This window comes from Tamandua tetradactyla, chromosome 16, assembly GCF_023851605.1.
Source record: "Tamandua tetradactyla isolate mTamTet1 chromosome 16, mTamTet1.pri, whole genome shotgun sequence".
NCBI lineage: Eukaryota > Metazoa > Chordata > Mammalia > Pilosa > Myrmecophagidae > Tamandua > Tamandua tetradactyla.
This window is the reverse complement of record NC_135342.1, coordinates 2,258,352-2,278,461: the sequence shown is the minus strand read 5'-3', so window position 1 is coordinate 2,278,461 and position 20,110 is coordinate 2,258,352. Positions and strand designations below refer to the sequence as shown.

Genomic DNA, 20,110 nt, shown 5'->3' with positions numbered 1-20,110 from the left:
AGTCCCCAGATGCAGTTTATTCCCGTGGTGGCCCTTGGGCAGTGGTAGGCGCGCGTGGGTGCGGAGGCACCACAGGGGGCGGAGGCACCACAGGGGGCGGGGGCGGGGGTGGGGGTGGCCCGGAGGCTGAACACAATCTCGAGGTGACAGACATGCCCTAGAGGAGCACAGAGCATGCGGCCTTGCCTACCCAGAACTCACTCTGCCCCGTAGAACCTCCTGTCTCTGTTGGATGCCCCTTCTCCCATGGTGTCACCGATGGGGCTTCTGTGGCACTGACTTCTGGACCCCTCCAGTTCCTGTGGCCGCTGGGCGTGTGACCCAATCCTGGGCAATGAGGGGCAGCCCTGGGATGAACTGGGGACCACTCATGGGAGGGGAAGCAGCGCCTGGAGACAGACAGCGAGGGGCTCGCGAGGGAAGTGAGGGCCTGTCTGAGCTGGAAGCCAAGCAGCCTGGGCTCTCCAGTTACTGATTCAGCAAATACCTCCTGCTTTTGTGTGTCATTCACTCATCTTTGCTTAAGCAATTCCAGCTTCTGTCTCTTGTCACTGCAAAAACGTTGAAGATACAGGTATTTTAAAGAAAGAGAGTGATATGGATTTGTGTTTTGGTAGGAGGTAAGAGCTGCTCGGGATAACAGCTGGAAGCAATCCAGGAGCAGAGTTACTGTAGGTGGACAAGTACTGGAGCACCTGGGAGACAGAAAATGGAAAACAGCATAAAGATGTGAGACATCTTTATGGTGACATTTTGGATGTGGTTTGGAGGAGAGGGAAGAGTCAGGAAAGGCCATAGTGTTTTGAATCTAAGAGTGCTGCTGAAGGGTCTAGGGCAGGGGTTTAGTTTCCCAAGTTGGCTTAAACTAAATAAGTAGGAAAGTATTGGCTCAACATTTGCAAAGGTCAAGGCCTTTCGGGCACAGTCGGATCTGCCTTTCAAATGCTGATAACCAGATGTGATGGTTCTGTCCCATCCTGGGGAGCTGCTCTTCTCTGCTCTGCTTCATTCTCCTGCAGGCTGTCCCCTCAATGTGGCAACGCTGGCATAACAGTTCCAGGAGTAACCACCCCAGTGGAAACTGAGCCTCTTCCCAGCACTTGCACCAAAGCCCTGGCCCACCCACCAGTCAGCCTGCGAGGGGCAGACTGGCCAGACCTGGGGCCTGCGTCCATTCCTAGATAAGGAAATGACGTCACCTCCATTCAAACAGCCTGCAAGGAAGGGTGGCTGGTCCCCAAGGACAGCTAAGATGCCATGGCCAGCATAACAGGGGCTGGATGCCACGTGGGCAAATCAATGAGAACGAGACAGTTTTCTGAGTAATGCAGGTGGGGGGTTAACTTTGGGGCCTGCAGAGCGGGTGGTGGGAGAGGACCTTCCGAGACCCCAGGAGCCTCCAAGGAATGAGCTGTGGGGGGTTGGGATTCAGCCACTATTTCAGATGAGACGGTCCGCTAGGGCCTCTGTGAGGAGATGACATGTAACTGGAACCACAGCTGAGAAGGAGTGGGCTCCGAGTGGAGGCCCGGAGGTGAGAGATGATGTGGTCTGCCTGAAGAACCAAGTGGAGGCCAGGCAGGCAGTCTGCGAGCTCCGGGGAGCTGGGGCGCACCCCGGGGGCACATAAACCCCTGGTCAGCAGCGCTGTGGGGCCTCAAGCAGACCCAGTGGAGCTCGGCGTCACGGAAGCCACGGGTGTCACAGGTTCGAGGCCAGGGCCCTCCAAGCGTGCCACAGAGAAGGGAAGACGGAGGAGGAGGAGGACATCTCTGTGACGCCTCCCGGCTCTGCTGAGGCTGTCTCCATACATTGAACAACCTGTACCCCAAGGCCACAGAACTGGAGACCCTGGAAGTGTGGTCCTCTGGCTGGGGGACCCTGAGGCTGCTCTGCTCAAGCTCCCTGAGAAGAAGGGGTTAAACCTCTCCGCACATCTGTCCTGGAAGCCTTAGTGTGCATCCCACCCTGGAATTTTCCTCTGAGCTGCAAAGTGAGGCCAGCTGCCAAGTCCTCTATACATCGCCGGGTAGGCAGGCAACGCCGTGCTGTTTTCTGGGAAGGCGGACAAAGCAGTCACTGTTTTGCAGACGCCAGGTTCCAGATGGGGGAAAGGCTTTAAGCCCCGGCTTTGCGACTGTTTGGCACATCTCCCTCCTGAGATCCTGGTCTGGCCGGTCTTTGCTCGGATTATCCAGCCATTCGGTCCCATTTCCTTTCTGAGTTTTGAATTTTAATTAAAAGTTGACTTGTGCAGAGTAGAAAATTGGAGAGAAGACTGGAGGGAAATTTAAACTCGACAGGGACAGCACTTAACGTGTTAAGAGAAAAAAGACACAGGAACAAAATAGTCCATAGGCGCAGGGCTGAAGAAGAGAAAGGCCAAGGGAGTTGGGAAAAGAGGTTCACCTTCCTGAGTGACTAGGGGATGCAACGTGAGTGACACATGCCGGTTTGAGCTTTCAGACTGACCACAACAGTGAAGTACTTAACAGGGTGGGAGAAAGTGCACCCGCTCCCACGCCTCCTGCAGGGCGATTTCAGAGGACTGTGCACATGGTGAATTTACACGGCCCCCTGACCCGGAAAATGCATCTCCAGTAATTCATCTTACATAAATATCACAGAAGTGCCCGTTTGGGTTGGGAAGGGCAAACCATGGGAGATAACTCATCTCTGGTGATGGACTGACGTAGCTTCCATGTCTGGGACCGTGAGCAGCTGTCCACAGGTCTGAAGCAGAGGGTGTGTCAAGGCCTGGGGAGCTGTCTGGGGTATACTGTTGGATTGAAGTGGGAAAAACTCAAGGTGGTGAATGAAATGTAGAACCTGAACCCACTCCAATAAAAAAATGGATGTAGGTGTCTTTCCATTTGCTTATATTTCTGTATAGGCAAAGGAAATTTCTGGAAGAAAAAACCAAAATATTATCCGTGGCCAGAGCTGTGGGGTACAAAGTTGTCTGTGATATATTGTTGGGGCAAAAAAAAAAAAAAAAAAGTGGGCAAGAGGCCATAAAATATATAGGATATGATCTCATTTCTGTTTTAAAAAAATATTCTGCGTGTGTGTATCTGTATCTATAAATATAAATTTATGTGCATAAAATATAAATAAATATATTGTATGAAAAAGAAAAATTTTAGAAGGAAAATCAAGAAGAAATTCATAATGGTTGGTTCTGAGGGACTAGGAGAGAGAAACTTTCATTTTTATGCTTTCGACATTTTTGTGTGTTTGAACTTTCTCAAGTTGTGTACTATTTTTCAAATTAAAAAAAAAACTTTTAAAAATCCTTACCACATGAGGACAATCCTACCGTGGTAACAAGCATTTTCAATATGCATCTTATTTCCTCTCACACATACACACAGTATTAGTGGTTAATAGTTTTGGAGTCTCGGTGCACGCCAGGTCCTGTCCTGGCGGGAGGGACACGCCAGCTGCTGGAGAGGAGGGCGGCTTGGGGTGTGCTTAGCCACTGCAGCTACAGAGGCAGGGGCACGTGTGTGGTCTGAGCTGGGTGCAGAGTGATGTGGAGACACAGTCAGGCCCGCGAGACATTCGACTGTGAGCCAAGGCACAGCTCTGCGAGGCCAGGGTCAGGGGGCATGGGGAAGAGACATTCCGGGCTGGAGGTCAGAGGGGTTAGCTGCCCCTTGGATGGGGGATGCGTGTGGGAGAGGAAGGAGCCAGGGGTGACAGGCTGCGATGGGTGGGACAGCAACAGAGACGGGGAGAAGATGGTTGGGGGGAAGGCAGGGCAGGCTGAGGTTGGTCAGAATCTGCTGGGTGGGCAACCAGGCTGAGTTGAGGAAGGAGTCTGGGCAAGGGTAGAGATTGGCAGCTACTCTATTGTTCCCAGGGAGGGGAGAAAATTGGCCGAAAAAGCTTAGAGCAAAGAGCCTCCGGCAGGGAAGGGAAGAGAGCGGAGGGTCCTCCATCAGGGAACTAAATTCCAGGGACACCCCTCCGTGATAGTCTACGCGAAGGCCCCAGGAACCCAAGGGCCTGGAGGAGAGATGGTGGAGCACGGCTTTCAGGCACATCCTCGCAGAAAGTGCCACTGTGGCGTGTGTGGTCAATTTCCTTCTTTCCTCTTTTTTAAAACGGATTCATGGAGGTGTAATTGACATGCAGTAAAGTGCCTACGTACAGCATGGAGTCGGGTAGGTTTTGACATTTGTGTGGACCCAGGAAGCCACACCACACCCGTTAGATGTTGCTTGGTGCCCTCGGCGCTCCCTCCCCTCGCCCCGCCCCAGCCTCCGCCCTGCGCGACCACTGACGTGACTTAGATCAGTTTGAATTTTCTAGGGTTGTGTATCAGTGGCACCATATGGCAAGTACTCCTTTTTGTCTGGCTTCTTCTGCTCAGCATAATCAAGATTCATCCACGTTGTCGCACGTTATCAATAGTTCGTTCATTTTTTATTGCCGAATAGTATTCCATTATACGTGTGCAACAAAGGTCACATGTTCACTCGTCGGCTGGCGGACATTTGGGCCGTCACCGATTTGGGGCTGTGATGTGTATGTTGCTACAAGCATCCATGAACTTTGCGTGGACAAAAGCTTCCTTTTCTTCCGCATAAATACCCGGGAATAGAAGGGCAGAGTCAAATGGCTTGTGGATGCTTACGCCTTTCTAGATGGTTCACTGGACTTTGTGTTTGGGGGCAACATATAGATACCTTTTTAAAGTGTAAGGATGTCCCACATGGCGCATGCATTTGTTGTTTATATGGGTTTCATGTTTAAAGGACCTCCTGTATTTAATTTTTTTTTTTCATTCTAGCGACCCTGTTTGCCTCTTTCTTCTCTGGGACCTCCATTCCGCTGTCACTTCCCGGGGAGTCCTTCATGAGCCCCGCCGTGTGAGTGGCAGTCCCCCGCACTGGTCTCCAGCAGCTTCCCCAGCTCCATCTGCTTCCTCGCACGTCTCCCCACCTGACCCGTTTTACCTCAATTGCCTGTTTCCTGCTCCCGGCACTGACCTCAGAAAGGGCTGTGGCTTGTGCAGACCGGATCTGAGCGTGTCCAATATGCCAGGCGCCAATGGAGCTGCTGGGGACACAGCAGTGAACGGCCTGGGTCAGTGCCCCTCGGGTCGCTTTGGGCTCCTTTCCCTGTGGCGGGGTCGGGGGCCTCTTCGGACATGTGAGAGCTGTTGCTTTTGACTCTTCGTCTCCTGTGGCAGCTGGTATTTGAGTTTGCTCCCGCGATGGGTGGTGGGTCAGTCACTGTCAAGCCCGGCATTGAGAAGAGGGGTTGGCCCAGGGCTGGGTCGTGACGGGAGGAACCAGCCTTGGGCCGGTGGTGGCGCTGCTGGAAATCGGGCTGGTGGGCTCAGCGTCGGGGGGGGGGGCTGCCTTTGGGACCTGCCAGGCCGAGCAGTTCCCCGGCGAGGTCCTTGCCCGATCCCCCAGTGACAAGCGCATCTCTCCAAGGATGACACTGTCCACGGCCCGTGAGAAAGGGCGTGTGGGCTACGGGTGGGTGGGTTGGAGAGTTAGTGGAGATCAAGGCAGAGCCGTTTGATTAGTAACACATGGCCCAGTTTCCAAAGGCAGAGTCAGTTCGTCACGGCACCTTGGGATTTTCCCCTGGGCCCCCCAGGCCGGGTTGGAGTCCAAGAAACATAGGCATGGCTGCGTCATCAGCAAGGGCGCAGGGCTCTGGGCGGCCGCGTATGTGGGTGCAGGGCTCTGGGCGGCCGCGTATGTGGGTGCAGGGCTCTGGGCGGCCGCGTATGTAGGTGCAGGGCTCTGGGCGGCCGCGTATGTGGGTGCAGGGCTCTGGGCGGCCGCGTATGTGGGTGCAGGGCTCTGGGCGGCCGCGTATGTGGGTGCAGGGCTCTGGGCGGCCGCGTATGTGGGCGCAGGGCTCTGGGCGGCCGCGTATGTGGGTGCAGGGCTCTGGGCGGCCGCGTCATCAGCAAGGGTGCAGGGCTCTGGGCGGCCGCGCCATCAGCAAGGGCGCAGGGCTCTGGGCGGCCGCGTATGTGGGTGCAGGGCTCTGGGCGGCCGCGTATGTGGGCGCAGGGCTCTGGGCGGCCGCGTATGTGGGTGCAGGGCTCTGGGCGGCCGCGTCATCAGCAAGGGTGCAGGGCTCTGGGCGGCCGCGCCATCAGCAAGGGCGCAGGGCTCTGGGCGGCCGCGTATGTGGGCGCAGGGCTCTGGGCGGCCGCGTATGTGGGCGCAGGGCTCTGGGCGGCCGCGTATGTGGGCGCAGGGCTCTGGGCGGCCGCGTATGTGGGCGCAGGGCTCTGGGCGGCCGCGTATGTGGGCGCAGGGCTCTGGGCGGCCGCGTATGTGGGCGCAGGGCTCTGGGCGGCCGCGTATGTGGGCGCAGGGCTCTGGGCGGCCGCGTATGTGGGCGCAGGGCTCTGGGCGGCCGCGTATGTGGGCGCAGGGCTCTGGGCGGCCGCGTATGTTCAGGACTCGGGAAACACCCACTTCCTGACGGGGAAGGATTGAAATACTCCATCTGGTTCACAGTTGTTCCCTGGACCTGTTTTGAGTCCGTTTCTCCCTAATTTTGAGGTTCTGACAGCTTCATTTTCTTTTTTTAAAGGACATGAACCAGTACTTGCTTCTATTTTTCCATGTGTAACTCTGATTATTTTAAGCTGATTTGGTTACTTTAATTTGTTCTGTCGGGGTAAAAAGCAACCCTTCTCAGCCTCTTCAATTGTCAGCAGCCACAGAGAGAAAGAACTTTCAGAAAGGCATATAGTTTTCTCCTTTAACTAGGGGTTATTTTGTTTGTTTGTTTTGAGATAGATAGTCACAAAATAAAGTTGATGTGCAGGTTATGGGTAAATGTGACAGAGCATTCTTAGAATGGGGTTGACTTCGGATAAGTCCAGTTGTGTTTCCCTCTTTAGGAAACCCTTTGGGCCAATTCTTAAGGGAAGGTCACCTCTCAGTTTCTTTTGCTGGTGTTCGTAGCTTCCCATAAACATTTGACACTCGGGGGTAGAAATATCTGAAAACTGGGCAACCCTGGAAGTCTTCTCTCCTCCTTCTGTGAGCTTCCTGGAGCACGTGCTAACACATTCCAAATGGGGATGGAATCAATTAGCTCAGTCTTGGGATGCCATTCAAAGCTCCTTTTCAAAATTTCAAAAACCCATTTTTAAAGACTTCTCTCTTTCATTTTTATTTTTAGTGACAAAAACAAGTAGGTGTTTTTCTTATAGAGAACATTCATTTCCCCTTGACATCCCAAACTGATGTCACACCGTGACCTGTGCTCTTCTGAGCCATGCTTTCTGCTTCTTTGGCTGCCATTTCCTGGTGTGGTTTTTCTAATTATTTACTTCACGGTGTCCCTAATGTTCTCTGCTAAGCTGCCTTTGAGTCTGCAGATCCTTGCTGGCCCTGCTTAGTGGCCCATGATCTTTACGGGGTCCCAGTCAGAGGGGGTGTCACCTTGTCACAATCCCACCCCACCCCCCCGGCATCCAACTGCTTTTGTGACTCGGCGCCTCAACCGAACTTTCATTTAACTCTTGTTTAGGGGAAACGGATGCCCCCTAAAATTAATGTACTTCATGGTAATTTGCTTCAAGTCGACTCTCCACATGACTGGCCGTGAAAACCTCCCCAATTTACTGGTTTACCCCAAGTTTTCTCTTAGAAAATCAATTTGAAAATTTCATTTCACTTGTTCAACAAGTATTTGTAGAGTATGTGCTGCACACCGAGTGTGGTTCTATGTGTCGGGGTTAAAATAGTGAGTATGCGGGATGTACCGTGTCCCCAAGAGGTGGATGGGAGGTGGCGGGATGCAGCGAGCCAAGAGGAGGCAGAGGGAGGTGGGTCCCGCTGGAGAGCAGCTCCCGATCAGGTGGGATCTTCTCACCAGAAGGTATTTGCGTGTTATTAGGAGCCCAAGGGCCTGCTGAGAAGCCTGAGGTAGCCCGAGTGATTGTCTTCAGCTTTGTGGCATTTTACTTGCAGTGGAAGAGGCCGACCTGAGCGGTTGTGGCAGAATCCTTTGCAGGGGAACCCGGAGAAGGAAGAGCAGCTCCTGGTGGCCCTGGGCGAGGGACAGCGGTGCCCTGGACTGGGGCAGAAGAGGTGGGGGAGGTGGGCGCCGGTGTGTGTGGGGGGTGGACACCGGTGGGGTGGGGGGTGGACACCGGTTGGGGGGAGGTGGACAATGGTGGGGGGTGTGGACACTGGTGGGGGTGGGTGGACACCGGTGGGGTGGAGGTGGACACCGGTGGGGGTGGGTGGACACCGGTGGGGTGGGGGGTGGACATCGGTGGGGGGGGTGGACACCGGTGGGGGTGGGTGGACACCGGTGGGGTGGAGGTGGACACCAGTGGGGGTGGGTGGACACCGGTGGGGTGGGGGGTGGACATCGGTGGGGGGGGGTGGACACCGGTGGGGGTGGGTGGACACCAGTGGGGGGGAGGTGGACACCGGTGGGGGGGGAGGTGGACACCGGTTAGGGGAGGAGGTGGACACCGGTGGGGTGGGGGGTAGACACCGGTGGGGGGGGGTGGACACTGGTGGTGGGGGTGGACACCGGTGGGGTGGGGGGTGGACACCGGTTGGGGGGGGAGGTGGACACCGGTGGGGGGGGAGGTGGACACTGGTTAGGGGAGGAGGTGGACACCGGTGGGGGGTGGGGGGTGACACTGGTGGGGTGGGGGTGGACACCGGTTGTGGGGGGAGGTGGACACCGGTGGGGTGGGGGGTGGACACCGGTGGGGTGGGGGTGGACACCGGTTGCGGGGGGAGGTGGACACCGGTTGGGGGGAGGTGGACACCGGTTGGGGGGGTGGACACTAGTGTGCCCAAAGCACATATAAAAGGAGAAGTCAACGAGATGGAAGCTCGCACGTGGGGGGGGGGGTGGTGACTCCTGCGTCACACTGCATGGCCTGAGCACTGGAGCAGCGGGATTGTTTGTGCCGGGGGGGTGGGGGCTCGGAGGGGAAGAGCAGGGCTGGGGGAGTCAGGAGTCCTGCTCGGGTCATGTCGATTTTGAGGTGTCTGTGGGGTACCCAGTCGGGAGCGTGAGTGGGCGGTGGGCCGTGCGGTCCTGGAGCATGAGGAAGACGGAGGAGAAAATGCGAGTGCGTGGGTCACTGGCGAGGACGCAGTGCCAGGAGCTTGCATCGGGGAGGGCTTGCCCATGAGTGAGGCAGGCAGGGAAGAGAGGAGGGCTGGGGGCCGAGGGCCCCCACACCCCCAGCAGCCCTGAGGTGGTGACAACAAGGAGGCTACAGCCCAGAAGGCTGGGACAGGAGCCTGGTGAGGCAGGAGAGAGACTGGAAAGCGCGGAGTGGGAAGCCCAGGGAAGAGTCTTCCAGATAGGGGAGGAAGGATGGGCTCCCTGTTCACACCTGCGGCAGGAGGTGGGTCACACGATGGCTGAGAACCCACCCTGGTTTTGGCAAAATGTAGGAGCCTGGTGGCCTTGACAAGAGGGGCTGGGACAAAAGCCCATGCGAGTGGGGTCAGGAGTGGGGAGGTGCCCTAGGGTCAGCTTCCCTGGGAAGGGCGGAGGTGGGGTGGAAATTACAGCTGGACTTGGGGTCTAGAAAACACTGGTGTTCTTTCTTTCTTTCTTTCTTTCTTTCTTTTTGCATGGGCAGGCGCTGGGAACCAAACCCGGGTCTCCGGCATGGCAGGCGAGACTCTGCCCGAGACACCATGGGCCGCTCAGCGCTTGTGTTATAAGATGAGACATTGCAGCAGGGGTGAGGACCCACTACAGACGGAAATGGAAGGGTTCATAGGGGAGAAAAAGGATCATAAAGCAACAGTCCTCTCTGGGTGACAGATGATGGGACAAAGCCTCCAGGAATGAAGTTGCCACATCACGGATTCACTTCTGGTAAATATTTATTAATATCACACCAAATCATGCTCCATGAATAATGGTGTCAGCTGCCTTTGAGGGCAATTTTTTTAAATTTACGTTCTGGTTTCACTTTCGGTGAAATTAATTCTGGTTTTGTTCTAGTTTTTGTTTCACTTCGACAGGTTCATCTCAGCTTTGGGGCTGATTTGCAGACTCAGCTCAGTGACCCATCAGACTTGGGTGTAATTATCAATTGAGACCTTGAACATTTCTCAAATGTTTAAAACACATCGAAAACGTTTATGTGACCACACCAGGTAAGATATTTGTGAGAGGATTTCAAAAGGCAAAGGGCAGGAATAAAAACTGGTCCGCTAATGGAAATCTGCCCTATATTTTATAATATCCTTGGCATTCAAGAGCAGCAAAATATTCTACCTCGGGACGCCTCCCAGAGAGTCTCATTTTAGGATTAAAAAAAAATCATCAGAACACACCAGACGTTCACTTAGCCACAATGAAAGAGCTGCAGCCAATATAAATCTGAACTAAAACAAAACTATGCTAAAATGAAACTACAGCTTCAAGCTGAATCATCAAAACGTCTCAGACGTCTTCAGAAACCCTGTTCTAGATGGGATGGTTGTAACACAGAATGAAAAGGAACAACTTTTTTTTAAGTAGATGAATCTGGTGAATTTTGCAAATGTGGTCATTGAGGGAATTCGTCATTTAGCAAAATTGGTCATTTGGAAAACTGCTTTTCAGCGAATTTCCTTAGAGCTCGTAATATCTGAGAGTTCAAGATTCGGCAGCGGGACGCTGATTTAGTCCCTGTGGTTCGGTGCCGAGGTATCCGGTAGACACCTCCCTGTGTGTGACACATTTCACAGCAAGTTAGGAAAGAAAGTCACACGTTTATGAAGAGTCGAGGCTGGATTTAAGTTCAGGCTGCTCTGAAAGAAGCTGATGGACTTGGAATACCAGGTGGTTAGATTGGGTTATTGTTTTTTAAAGTCCATTGCGAGATTTTGTCCAGCACATCACTCTGCCACAGAATTTTGCCCCACGATAAAAGCAGGCTTGGCCTTTAATTGGAAACACATTGCAGTGAAATTAAGAAACGTGATGGATTTCTTGAGCACACAGCTCAGTGCAGTTAGCAGCTGGCCTTCCTCCCTCGCCTGCTGAGAAACAGGCTTAAATGTGCTCCTTGTAGCACCCCCAGGGCAGGAAACAGGTTCTTTTTTTCTTCTTTGTTTCAGTTTTTTATTTTCCCTGTAAATTTCATGTTCTGACAACCTCATCTCATCTTTTTCTTTGGAAAGCAGAAACCTGAATCTGTGTTTATTGACTCATGCTAGCTTCCGTGGTGTTCAACTTCATCTACATACTTTTGTTTGGAAGAAAAGAGTAAGAAAAAGAGCCTTCTAGCTCTTCTGATTCCAGTTTCAAAGATTGAGAACTTTCAGAATGGAATTTGGCTTTTTTCTTTAACTGGGAGGAGTTTTGTCTTGTCCCCCAGTTTTTCAGGTGGATGGGAGTTGGTCACACTTGATTATTTATTCTTGACATTCTGACAAATGCAACCACAGGGTGGCTGCACCATTTCCCACGTAGGCCCTCCAGCTCCTTATTTGGGAAAAATACCTAGTTACACGTGCTCATCTCGGCCCAGACTGCCTTGAGCTCCTAGCGTATGGTGGCCGCTCAGATGTTGGGGAGCCCAAGCTGGGTGTGGGTGTGTGAGGCCGGGCGCGTGGCCCGCTATGCCGTGGGAACAAGGCGTGGGGACAGAGTGACCCAGACTTCACGTTTTAGTCAATGCCAGCTGGCTCGATGCACAGAGACGTTTATTCTAAGCGTTTCCATTTTTGAAAGAATTCCGAATACACGTGTGCTGCCCTCCCAAGCAGAGCTCTTCAAAGGGTACGTCTTGGCCTGCATTGGATGTCACAGCGTCTAAAACGTGGCGTCCCCTTCCCCCTGCCGTAGAATCGCGCGGCAGCCTGATTTGAGGATCCGTTTACAAGAATACTAATAATTTGTTATTTTTATCTCTTATGCCTAATTTTGTATTGATCAAAAATACTAAGAATCTTTTTTTTCTTTTTTTTTGCACATAATCACTATCCATCCAGCAGAACAGTTTTCAGTTTTAGATGTTTCCTTCCAGTTTTGACTCTGTTTCTTGACTGAGTCCCCAAGACCGCCAACCTTCACTGAATGATTATGTGCTAACTGGATGTTTAAGTTGACTTCACTTTTTAGTGTGCTGTAATAGGCATAGCATAAAATTTGCCCTTTTGACAAGTTTAAAGTGTGCAACTCCTTGGCATTTAGTCCGTTCACAATGTTGTGCGGGTGTCACCTCAATGTCGTCGGAGAATGTGCTCATCGCCCCGAGGCCATCCGCTCAGCCCCGCTGCCCTCAGCGCCTGTGGCTGGGGGGGGTCGCCTGCCCCGGGCACCTCCTGTCGGTGGGCTCAGGCGACGTGCAGCCTTTGGGCCTGGTCCGGGCACACGGCTCCCATGTGCGGCCGTGCTGCAGCCTCTGGACTCCCCATTGCCGCGGCCGCTGGCCCACAGTGTGTCGCCCATCCCCCAGGGATGGATGGACGGCTGTCGCCCACTGGGCCCTGTGCATGCGGCCGGGAACACTGTGGCCCCACCGCCAACTGTTTGGGGCATAACCTTGTAAAGAGACGGCAGTGGGCCTCGCGTGGGGTGGGCGCACCCCGCCTCTCCAGGCTGCCGGGGACTCGCTCGTGTGCAGTGCCCAAGCCGAGCCCTGGTGGGGGCCAGATGGTGGCCACAGCAGTGACGGAGATGACCACCCCACCCCAGGGCCAGCCTCCCAGGGGCTGCAGTCAACATGAGTGAGGGGGGCCCTGGGGCCTGGGGCTGTCTCGAAGGGCCGCTGCTGCCGGCTGGGACCCCTGCAGTCCCCGTCTCTGCTCATTTCCAGCACAGAGCTCTGCACTGAGGATGCCCTGCAGCTACGGCTTCCTCCTCCACTCCGTGGAGCTGCACCTCCCTCTCCGAGTGCTCAGTCCTCTCCCCACCAGCAGCAGGAGAAACTCCAGTGCTCCCCACTGCTGCCAACGCTCCCCACCCACCCCTTTGCAGGACCTCCTGGCTCTCCCCCCACCCCACCCCCACCTCCTTGTCACCCTCTTTTCCCTCTTGTGCTCGGGCTGGTTTTGTCTCCCAGGGCTCCGTCCAGGTCTCCCCTTGCCTCTCCTTGGTGACTACATTTTGGCCAGGATTTCACATGCCACCCCCGCCCGTCCTGCCCCAACCCCTGAGCTCCCACCATCCGCCCACCTGCCTCCACCTCCTTCTCTGCCGGGCGCACTGACCTCCTGGTGCTCCAGCCCTCGGCGGCCTCTCCCTGACCACTGAGGCGGTGGGGCCCTGGGGCAGGGGCAGCCTGGGACCGCGGGGCTGGCCATGATAGCCGGGGCTACACCGCTTCGGTGGGTCACTCGCTCTGGGTGCCCTGTTGGGGAGTCACTCATGCAGCTCTCGCAGGGGCCTGGGGGGCAGGTGAGCCCCCCACCCCCAGCAGGCAGCACCCGCAGGCCAAGCGCGAGTCGCCCCTCCGCAGCCGACCCGGCCCCAGCAGCCCGCTGATGAGGTAGCCCCGCCACAGCTCTGCAGCAAAACCCAGCCCAGGGGCACCGTCCCCCGCGAGGGGGTGGCAGGCGGGGGCGGCGTGTGCCACTAAGAGTCGGGGTGACTTGCTCGGTGGCCATGCGGAGCTCGGGCACAGACCTCTCACACCTAAAGCGCAGCTCGTCGATGCACCCGGCTCTCACACAGGGCCCACGGCCACAGCCGGGTGTGCCCAACTGCCCTGCCATCCGCCCAGCTTCTCCAGGCGGGAATCCACCCCTGGTTTTCCGCCCACCATGTTCATCTCCTCTTCCTGCCCGCGGATCCTCGTGTGCCAAAGTCGACTTCCCAAACAGAACCCATCAGGCTCTCCCCATCTTGGTGGCCCGACACCCACCATCTCTCACTCACGCGCAGAGGCCCGAGGCAGGCAGTAAGTTGGGGTGTTTAGAGACCTGAAAGGAACCAGGAGGCTGGAGCTCGCCAAGCGAGCAGCGCCTGAGGCTGGGGAGAGCTGAGGCTGGAGAGGGTGAGCAGAGATCACAAACCAAAGGACCTGGGCCTGCGTTGGAAGTGGGTTTTGATCTTAAGAGTGAAGGGAAGCCTCTGAAAGATCTGAAGTCCCACGGTGAACCTAACTAAAGCATGGGTAAAAACATTCCCTCGATGATTTCATAACTTGTTTCTCTGCCTTCCATCTTGAGTTTGCTCTACAGATGATAAGAGAGCCTTCCAAGCTGGGTCAGAATAAAAAGGGGACGCGTCTTCTGCCTTGTTCACTGGGACACTTGTTCTCGGCATCCAAGGTGCCGTGCAAGGAGTCTGACAAGCTGCAGCCACCATGCCCTGCGGACGCCCAGGCCACATGTCCGAGAGTGGCAGGTGGGCGTCTCCAGGAAGCTGGCACAGCAAGAGGAAGCCTGTACCTTCATCCTGGGATCCCTGGTGACACCGGCAAGGCGAACCCTGTTTTGACCCAAGAGGAACATACACAGAGAATAAGAAATCAATGTTACGCCACTGAAGTTTGTAAGTAGGTTTTGTGATCTCTGCTTAGCCTCTCCAGCCTCAGCTCTTCATCCATTACTTCACAGTTTGTTGGCACTCACTGGCCCACCAAACTGCGAGAGGAGGGTCATAGACCCCACATCTCCACAGAAAGACTGTCAGCGAGCGGAGGCCAATCCACCTCAATCCCGAAGCCCCAGCCACATGTTAAGGACGTTTTCATTTCCTTAAACACCCAAAGCTCACTCCTACCTCTGGGCCTTTCTCTTGGCTGGAGACCTTCTGCCCGCACTTGGCAAGTCTGCCTGCCTCCTTAACCACCTCCCGTTTTCACACCACCAGAGATTTTCCTGACCTCCAAAGTTGGGCCTCTGCCCATCTGATTTTGTCTCATACTGATTTATTTCCATCATAGCACTTACCATGATTTTAAGGATTATTTACTTTCCTTTATTATTACCAATTATTATTATTATTTACCACATCTGAACATTTTGCCATGTTTGTTTCACAACATTGTAACAATGAGGCACAAATGTAGTTGAGGGTTCTGGGCTCTCCTTGAAACCCATCCACCTCCCTCCACCATCTGCATTTGGGATTTATCATTTCCCATGTGTGTTTTAATACTATTTCCATGGAAATACTTTTTTTTTTCTTTTTTGCTAATTATTTGTTTTTGCTAATAATTTTTGCTAAATTATTGCTAAAAATGGTAAATTCTGTTTTACCATGCTTCAAACTTACCAAAATGGGATTGTTTTGCAACCAGGTCTTAGTACTCTATCTTTTCATTCTTAAGATGGGGCTAAACCGTGTACTTCTCATCCATTCACCCTAGGTGCATGGAAACATTACGATGTATGAATTCACCTTGTTTCATGCGGTGGAAGTTTAGGCTGGTTCTAGGTTTCACTATGGCAGTGAAGCTTCATATGTCCAGGGTCTGGTCTAGCCCCCAATATGTGGTTGGCACTCAAGAAAGATTTGTCAGATGTGTGACTGTTGCAATGCGTTTTCTGCTCCAGTCCTTCTTGCCCATATGAGGAGACTTTCTCTAGGGAATGTTGCGAGGTGTGGAATTGCTGCAGAGTTGGAAATGGCTCTTTAGTCTTTCTGGATAATGTGGGATTGCATCCGCAAGCGGTAGTTTCTTTGGTTATGTCTGTTTCTCCCAGTAAAATGGGAGCGTCCAGGGTGCGGGGACTGTATCTTTTTCTTTTCCGTGTATTCCCATCCTCACAGAGTCCCTGGCACAGAGAGGTGCCCAGGAAGGCTTCTGGCTGGGCTTCGTCCAACATGGTGCTACATGCGGCTGTCGAGCCCTTGAAAAATGGCCAGTGCCACCTGTTGACATGGTACTATTTTGGATGTATTTGAGTTCAATGAAATTTATCAGTAAAATTAACTTCACCTGTTTCTTTTTCAATTCTTTAATGTGCTAAGTAGAAAATTTTAAATTACATCTGTGGCTCGCATTGTATTTCTGTTGGACAAGCTGCTCTTGAGTGTGCATAAGCGAATGGACAGATGGATGATTTCCCTCAAAATTGGGGTGAGGGTCTCTACCAATAGTTCTCAGCCTAAGACGATTTGGCCCCACCCCCACCCAAGGAACACGTGGCGGTGTCTGGAGACCGTTTTGCTGGTCAGCCCTGGGTGTGTGTGTGCTACTGGCATCTGGTGAGTAGAGAACAGGGTTGCTACTAAACAAAATGCACAGGTCAGCCTGCCACCCAGGGTTATCCAGCCCTAAACATCAGCAGTGCTGAAGTGGAGAAGCGCTGGCTTAGGTATGGGCTGTCACCCAGCTTCGCTCCCTGTTAAATATACCATAATACTAAATGTTCCTTGAAAACCTTTTTATTTTTCAAAGGAAGGCTTTTACTTTTCTGACAGTAAAATGCTGCCTTGTTGATGCAGTAACTATCCTCGTGCATGCATTGTATACACACTTTTTTTTTTCAATTTTCACAGCCTCCTGTGCAATGACGCTTGACAGACGCGTAATTTTTTCGCAACTATTCATGTAGATCAGATTCCCAGAATTGGGCTTGTACCTTAGCCTGGGGCACTGTGCATTTCTCCACATCTCTGAAAACATTTGATATTATTGCTTTTTCATCCTTCTCAGTCTAGTGGGAGGAAATAACATCTTGTTTTGATTTTGAGATCCAGTTTTTGGATCCCAAATGAAGAAGTACGTCTTTTCATCTTTTCTCAACACTTGATGTTCTTTTTTTTTCCTTGAATGTTCTTGTGTGTGTGTGAGTGACTATTCTTTGCCTACATTTCTGTCTTGAGATTCATTTTTCCCTTCCTTTTTGCCCTGTGAGTACTCATTGGACATTAGTGCCTGATTTCCTCGATTGTGCATGCTGCGACACTTTTACTCACTTGTCCACTAAGCCTTGGTCATGATAGACTTCCCCCTGTACCTATCTTTTCAACATTTATGGAGACAGACTTAGCAATGCTTTATTTTATATTTGTTGGTTTCTTTATGTTTAATTAGACATTCCTCACCCCATCGCTAACCAAATATTCACCCATGCTGACTTGTGGTGAGTGCGTAGAGGAGCCCCTCTCTTCCCCAAATACTTCCTTCCATCCCAGCACCCACTCACTCCAGGTCGTGCCGGCAGCCAGCTCACCAGCTGCAAGGCAAGTGTGAACAAAACGGACACCGGAGGCTTCCACTGGAGGTGATTATTTCTGAGAAACAGCAAACGTTCTCTGGAAACTAGCTGTTAGAATGTCAGCTTGGTCCAGTTGCCAAAGAAAACCCCAGGGCAACCACCCACCATGGAATTTTCCCCTGATTAATAACCAAAGAATGTCCAGCTTGAGTCTGAGCTCTCTATACGTTGCCATTCAACTCAGGAAGGGAACGGTTTTCCCAGCAGCAACACAACGTGGCCAGTATTCTGCCAATGTCCATTTGTAAGTCATAAAAGATTTAATACAAGTCAGCTGTTTACAGATCACATACCTGGGCCGTGTATGTGCATAACTGGCTTTCTTTGGTTTTAGGGGTAAAAATCCTGCGTTCTCATTTTCAGAGGAGTTGCGTGCCTGTTTTTGAGAGCTTATCACAGCCCATGTCTCCCAGCTTTCCTTATCTGTGCGGGTTTAAGTGTTTATCACACATGGCACTCCACTTCCAGACATGCTTACTGAGCTCAATTACACAAACATTGGAATCATAACTCAAAAAAGGGTGAAACTTCACTAATTCCTCTTTATTTACTTTTATACATCTCTGAATATATGAATTCAAAGGAGCTGTGTGCTTTTCTCGGTGGATAGGTTGTCTAACAGCTAAGATCATTGTGCAAGTAGAGCTGCAAGGCCAGCCCAGAACCCCCCCATTTCCAACCAAACCGTACCCCACCCCAGGCCCTCCTGCGTGGAAAACCTGGAGTTCCAGCTGCACATTGTCCTCAAGAACTGGACGTTTAAGGCACAATGAGGGTCACACTGCAACGTTATGGGCAGGGGTGGACACGGCCAGATTTTCCTCTGATAAATCTACTTGGACTCCTGAGAGGAAAATTAGTTGAAGCCCAAAGACAGTGGATTGAGGAGACAGCAAGGAGCAGTCTGCAGGGCCTGGGAGAGAGACGAGGGGGCAGGGATGAGGGGGTGGAGAGATGTGTCATAGAAGTTTCACAGGCACACGGCACACCCGTTCTTTAGGTATCTCTATGGCTGTTTTCCTGATACAGCAGCAGAGTTAAGCAGCTGTGGAAGAGACAACGTGATCCACAGAGCTTAAAGTATTTACTGTCTGGCCTTCTGCAGAAAAAGTTTGCTGATAGTGGGTGTAGGGTGTAAGGATTCAGAGCTTTGCATGGACCCAGTGTGAGGCCCATTGCACAGAGCCTGTCCCAACCCAGCCACCACCTCCGGCTACTCTACAGAGAGAATCTGGGCTCACCACAGCTAAGCAGAGCGGAATTCATCCTAAAAGCAACAGGAATCCACTGAAAGGTGCAGGAAGGGTGGCTTCGCGGTATTTTCCTTTGAGAAGGAAGAAGAATCGTTAGGGTTGTTTTTGTGGTATCTTGAGCTAAGAAACAAACAGAGTGGGCTGCTGAAAGATGATTTCTGAGGCAGAATCGACAAGCCTTGAAACCCAGCTGGCTTCAGGGCAGTGGAGAGGGGTTTTGAGGGTAAGTGGGAGACAGTTCACAGGCAGGGGAGTGGTTGTGTCCTGAGAAAATCATTGTTAGCCCACACTGCAGGCCAGGGCTCCCCAGATTTGGGCAGCATCACATTCATTTGGAGGGTTCAGCAGACACAGCTCACCGGCCCAGCCCCCAGGGTTTCTGACTCTGTGTCTGGGTGGAGCCTGAAAGCTCCCATTTCTAGAAAGTTCCCAGCAGCCGCTGACACAGTTAGAACATATTTCACTCACCCTGACATTTTATCCCTCCGCCCTCCTGGTCCACCTTCCCCTGGACTCCAGGAGAATTAAATTCCCCCAGCCATCCTTTCTCCCATGCTGTTGGGGTTTGGGGCAACAAGATGCTGCTGGGGAATTCGGAAACTTGGTCTCCAGTGAAGTCCACCCTGGAGGAGGCATGGTAGGGGAGGTCAGTTCCATCCTTCTTGGGGTCTGCCGCACCCCCACCCCCACCCCCCACCCCTGCCCCCCAGGCAGTTTTGGTAACAGGAACTCTGCTTTGTTCCGGAGCTGTACCTGCTGCAGTAATCAGAGGCAGGCTTACCCGTTGCTATGGAAACTGCAGCTGGCTGGGGAGGGGAGGGAGCTGCAGAGCGGGCAGAAAGCTGCGGAGACTGATTTTCCAACCTTCAGAGGCAAATGCGTGGGTTTAAAAAAAAAAAACCTCCCTATATGCTTATTGAAAGAGTGAAAACCAAGTCTAATCATACTGGGAGAATGAGCTCTCACTGTGGGGGAGAAATCTGGGGAGCTGGCATTTGATTTGCAGCAGCTGCCTGCTCATTTAACCCCCCTTGTTAAGTTTGAATTATGACAGATGCAACTCAAACTAACAACAAGCGCTGTAAACAAGTGAAGAGGGAAGAGAATCACAAACAATGGCTGATGCAATGGAGAAAATACAATTGGGAGGTGTGATTGACTTGCTGGAAATCGTGCAATATTGTGTCCTCACGAGTTATTCACGTTGAAAATGGAGCTCTTATTCATTCGTTGAAATGTCTCCACAGAATTCTATCCCGTGAATACATCATATTTTTTATACCCATTATCTTGTTGAGGACACTTAGATTCCTATCCTACCACCCCCCAACAACACTGATAAGTTGGCACACGCAGCATTTGTCAGGTAAATGAACACTGCCACGTACATTTTGTTACTTGTCTCCTGCTCACGTGTGGGAGACTTTCTCCAGAGCATACGCTTCGGAGCGGAATTGCCAGGTGGGAGGGAATTCGTATCTTCCTCTTGTCTGTGTATCATCAGGTCTCTGGCTAGTTGGGAGTTTGTGTCGTGTTTCTCCTACTGAAAGGAAGCCCATGGGGCGGGGACTGTGTTTGTCTTTGCTCTCAGCTGTCCCCCAGGACTGTGAGGCAGGTGGATAGCAGAGGCTCGAGCCCCTCTCTAGATAGAGAAGGGATGTATGACGAGTGGAGGAACGGTTGATTCGGTTTGCCCAAAGTTGAGGT

General features: G+C 52.6%; 1 protein-coding gene across 1 annotated transcript in view; it reads left to right on the top strand.

Annotated features, from left to right (window-relative positions):
• Positions 1–9,971, top strand: part of LOC143660018 (uncharacterized) — a 33,780-nt gene extending 23,809 nt beyond the window's left edge. The window contains exons 6-7 of the mRNA XM_077133369.1: positions 7,968–8,087; positions 9,617–9,971. Coding sequence (XP_076989484.1) covers positions 7,968–8,087; positions 9,617–9,801 — 305 coding nt within the window. The 3' untranslated portion in view covers positions 9,802–9,971. The remainder of the gene's footprint in view (positions 1–7,967; positions 8,088–9,616) is intronic.
• The last annotated feature ends 10,139 nt before the right edge of the window (positions 9,972–20,110 follow it).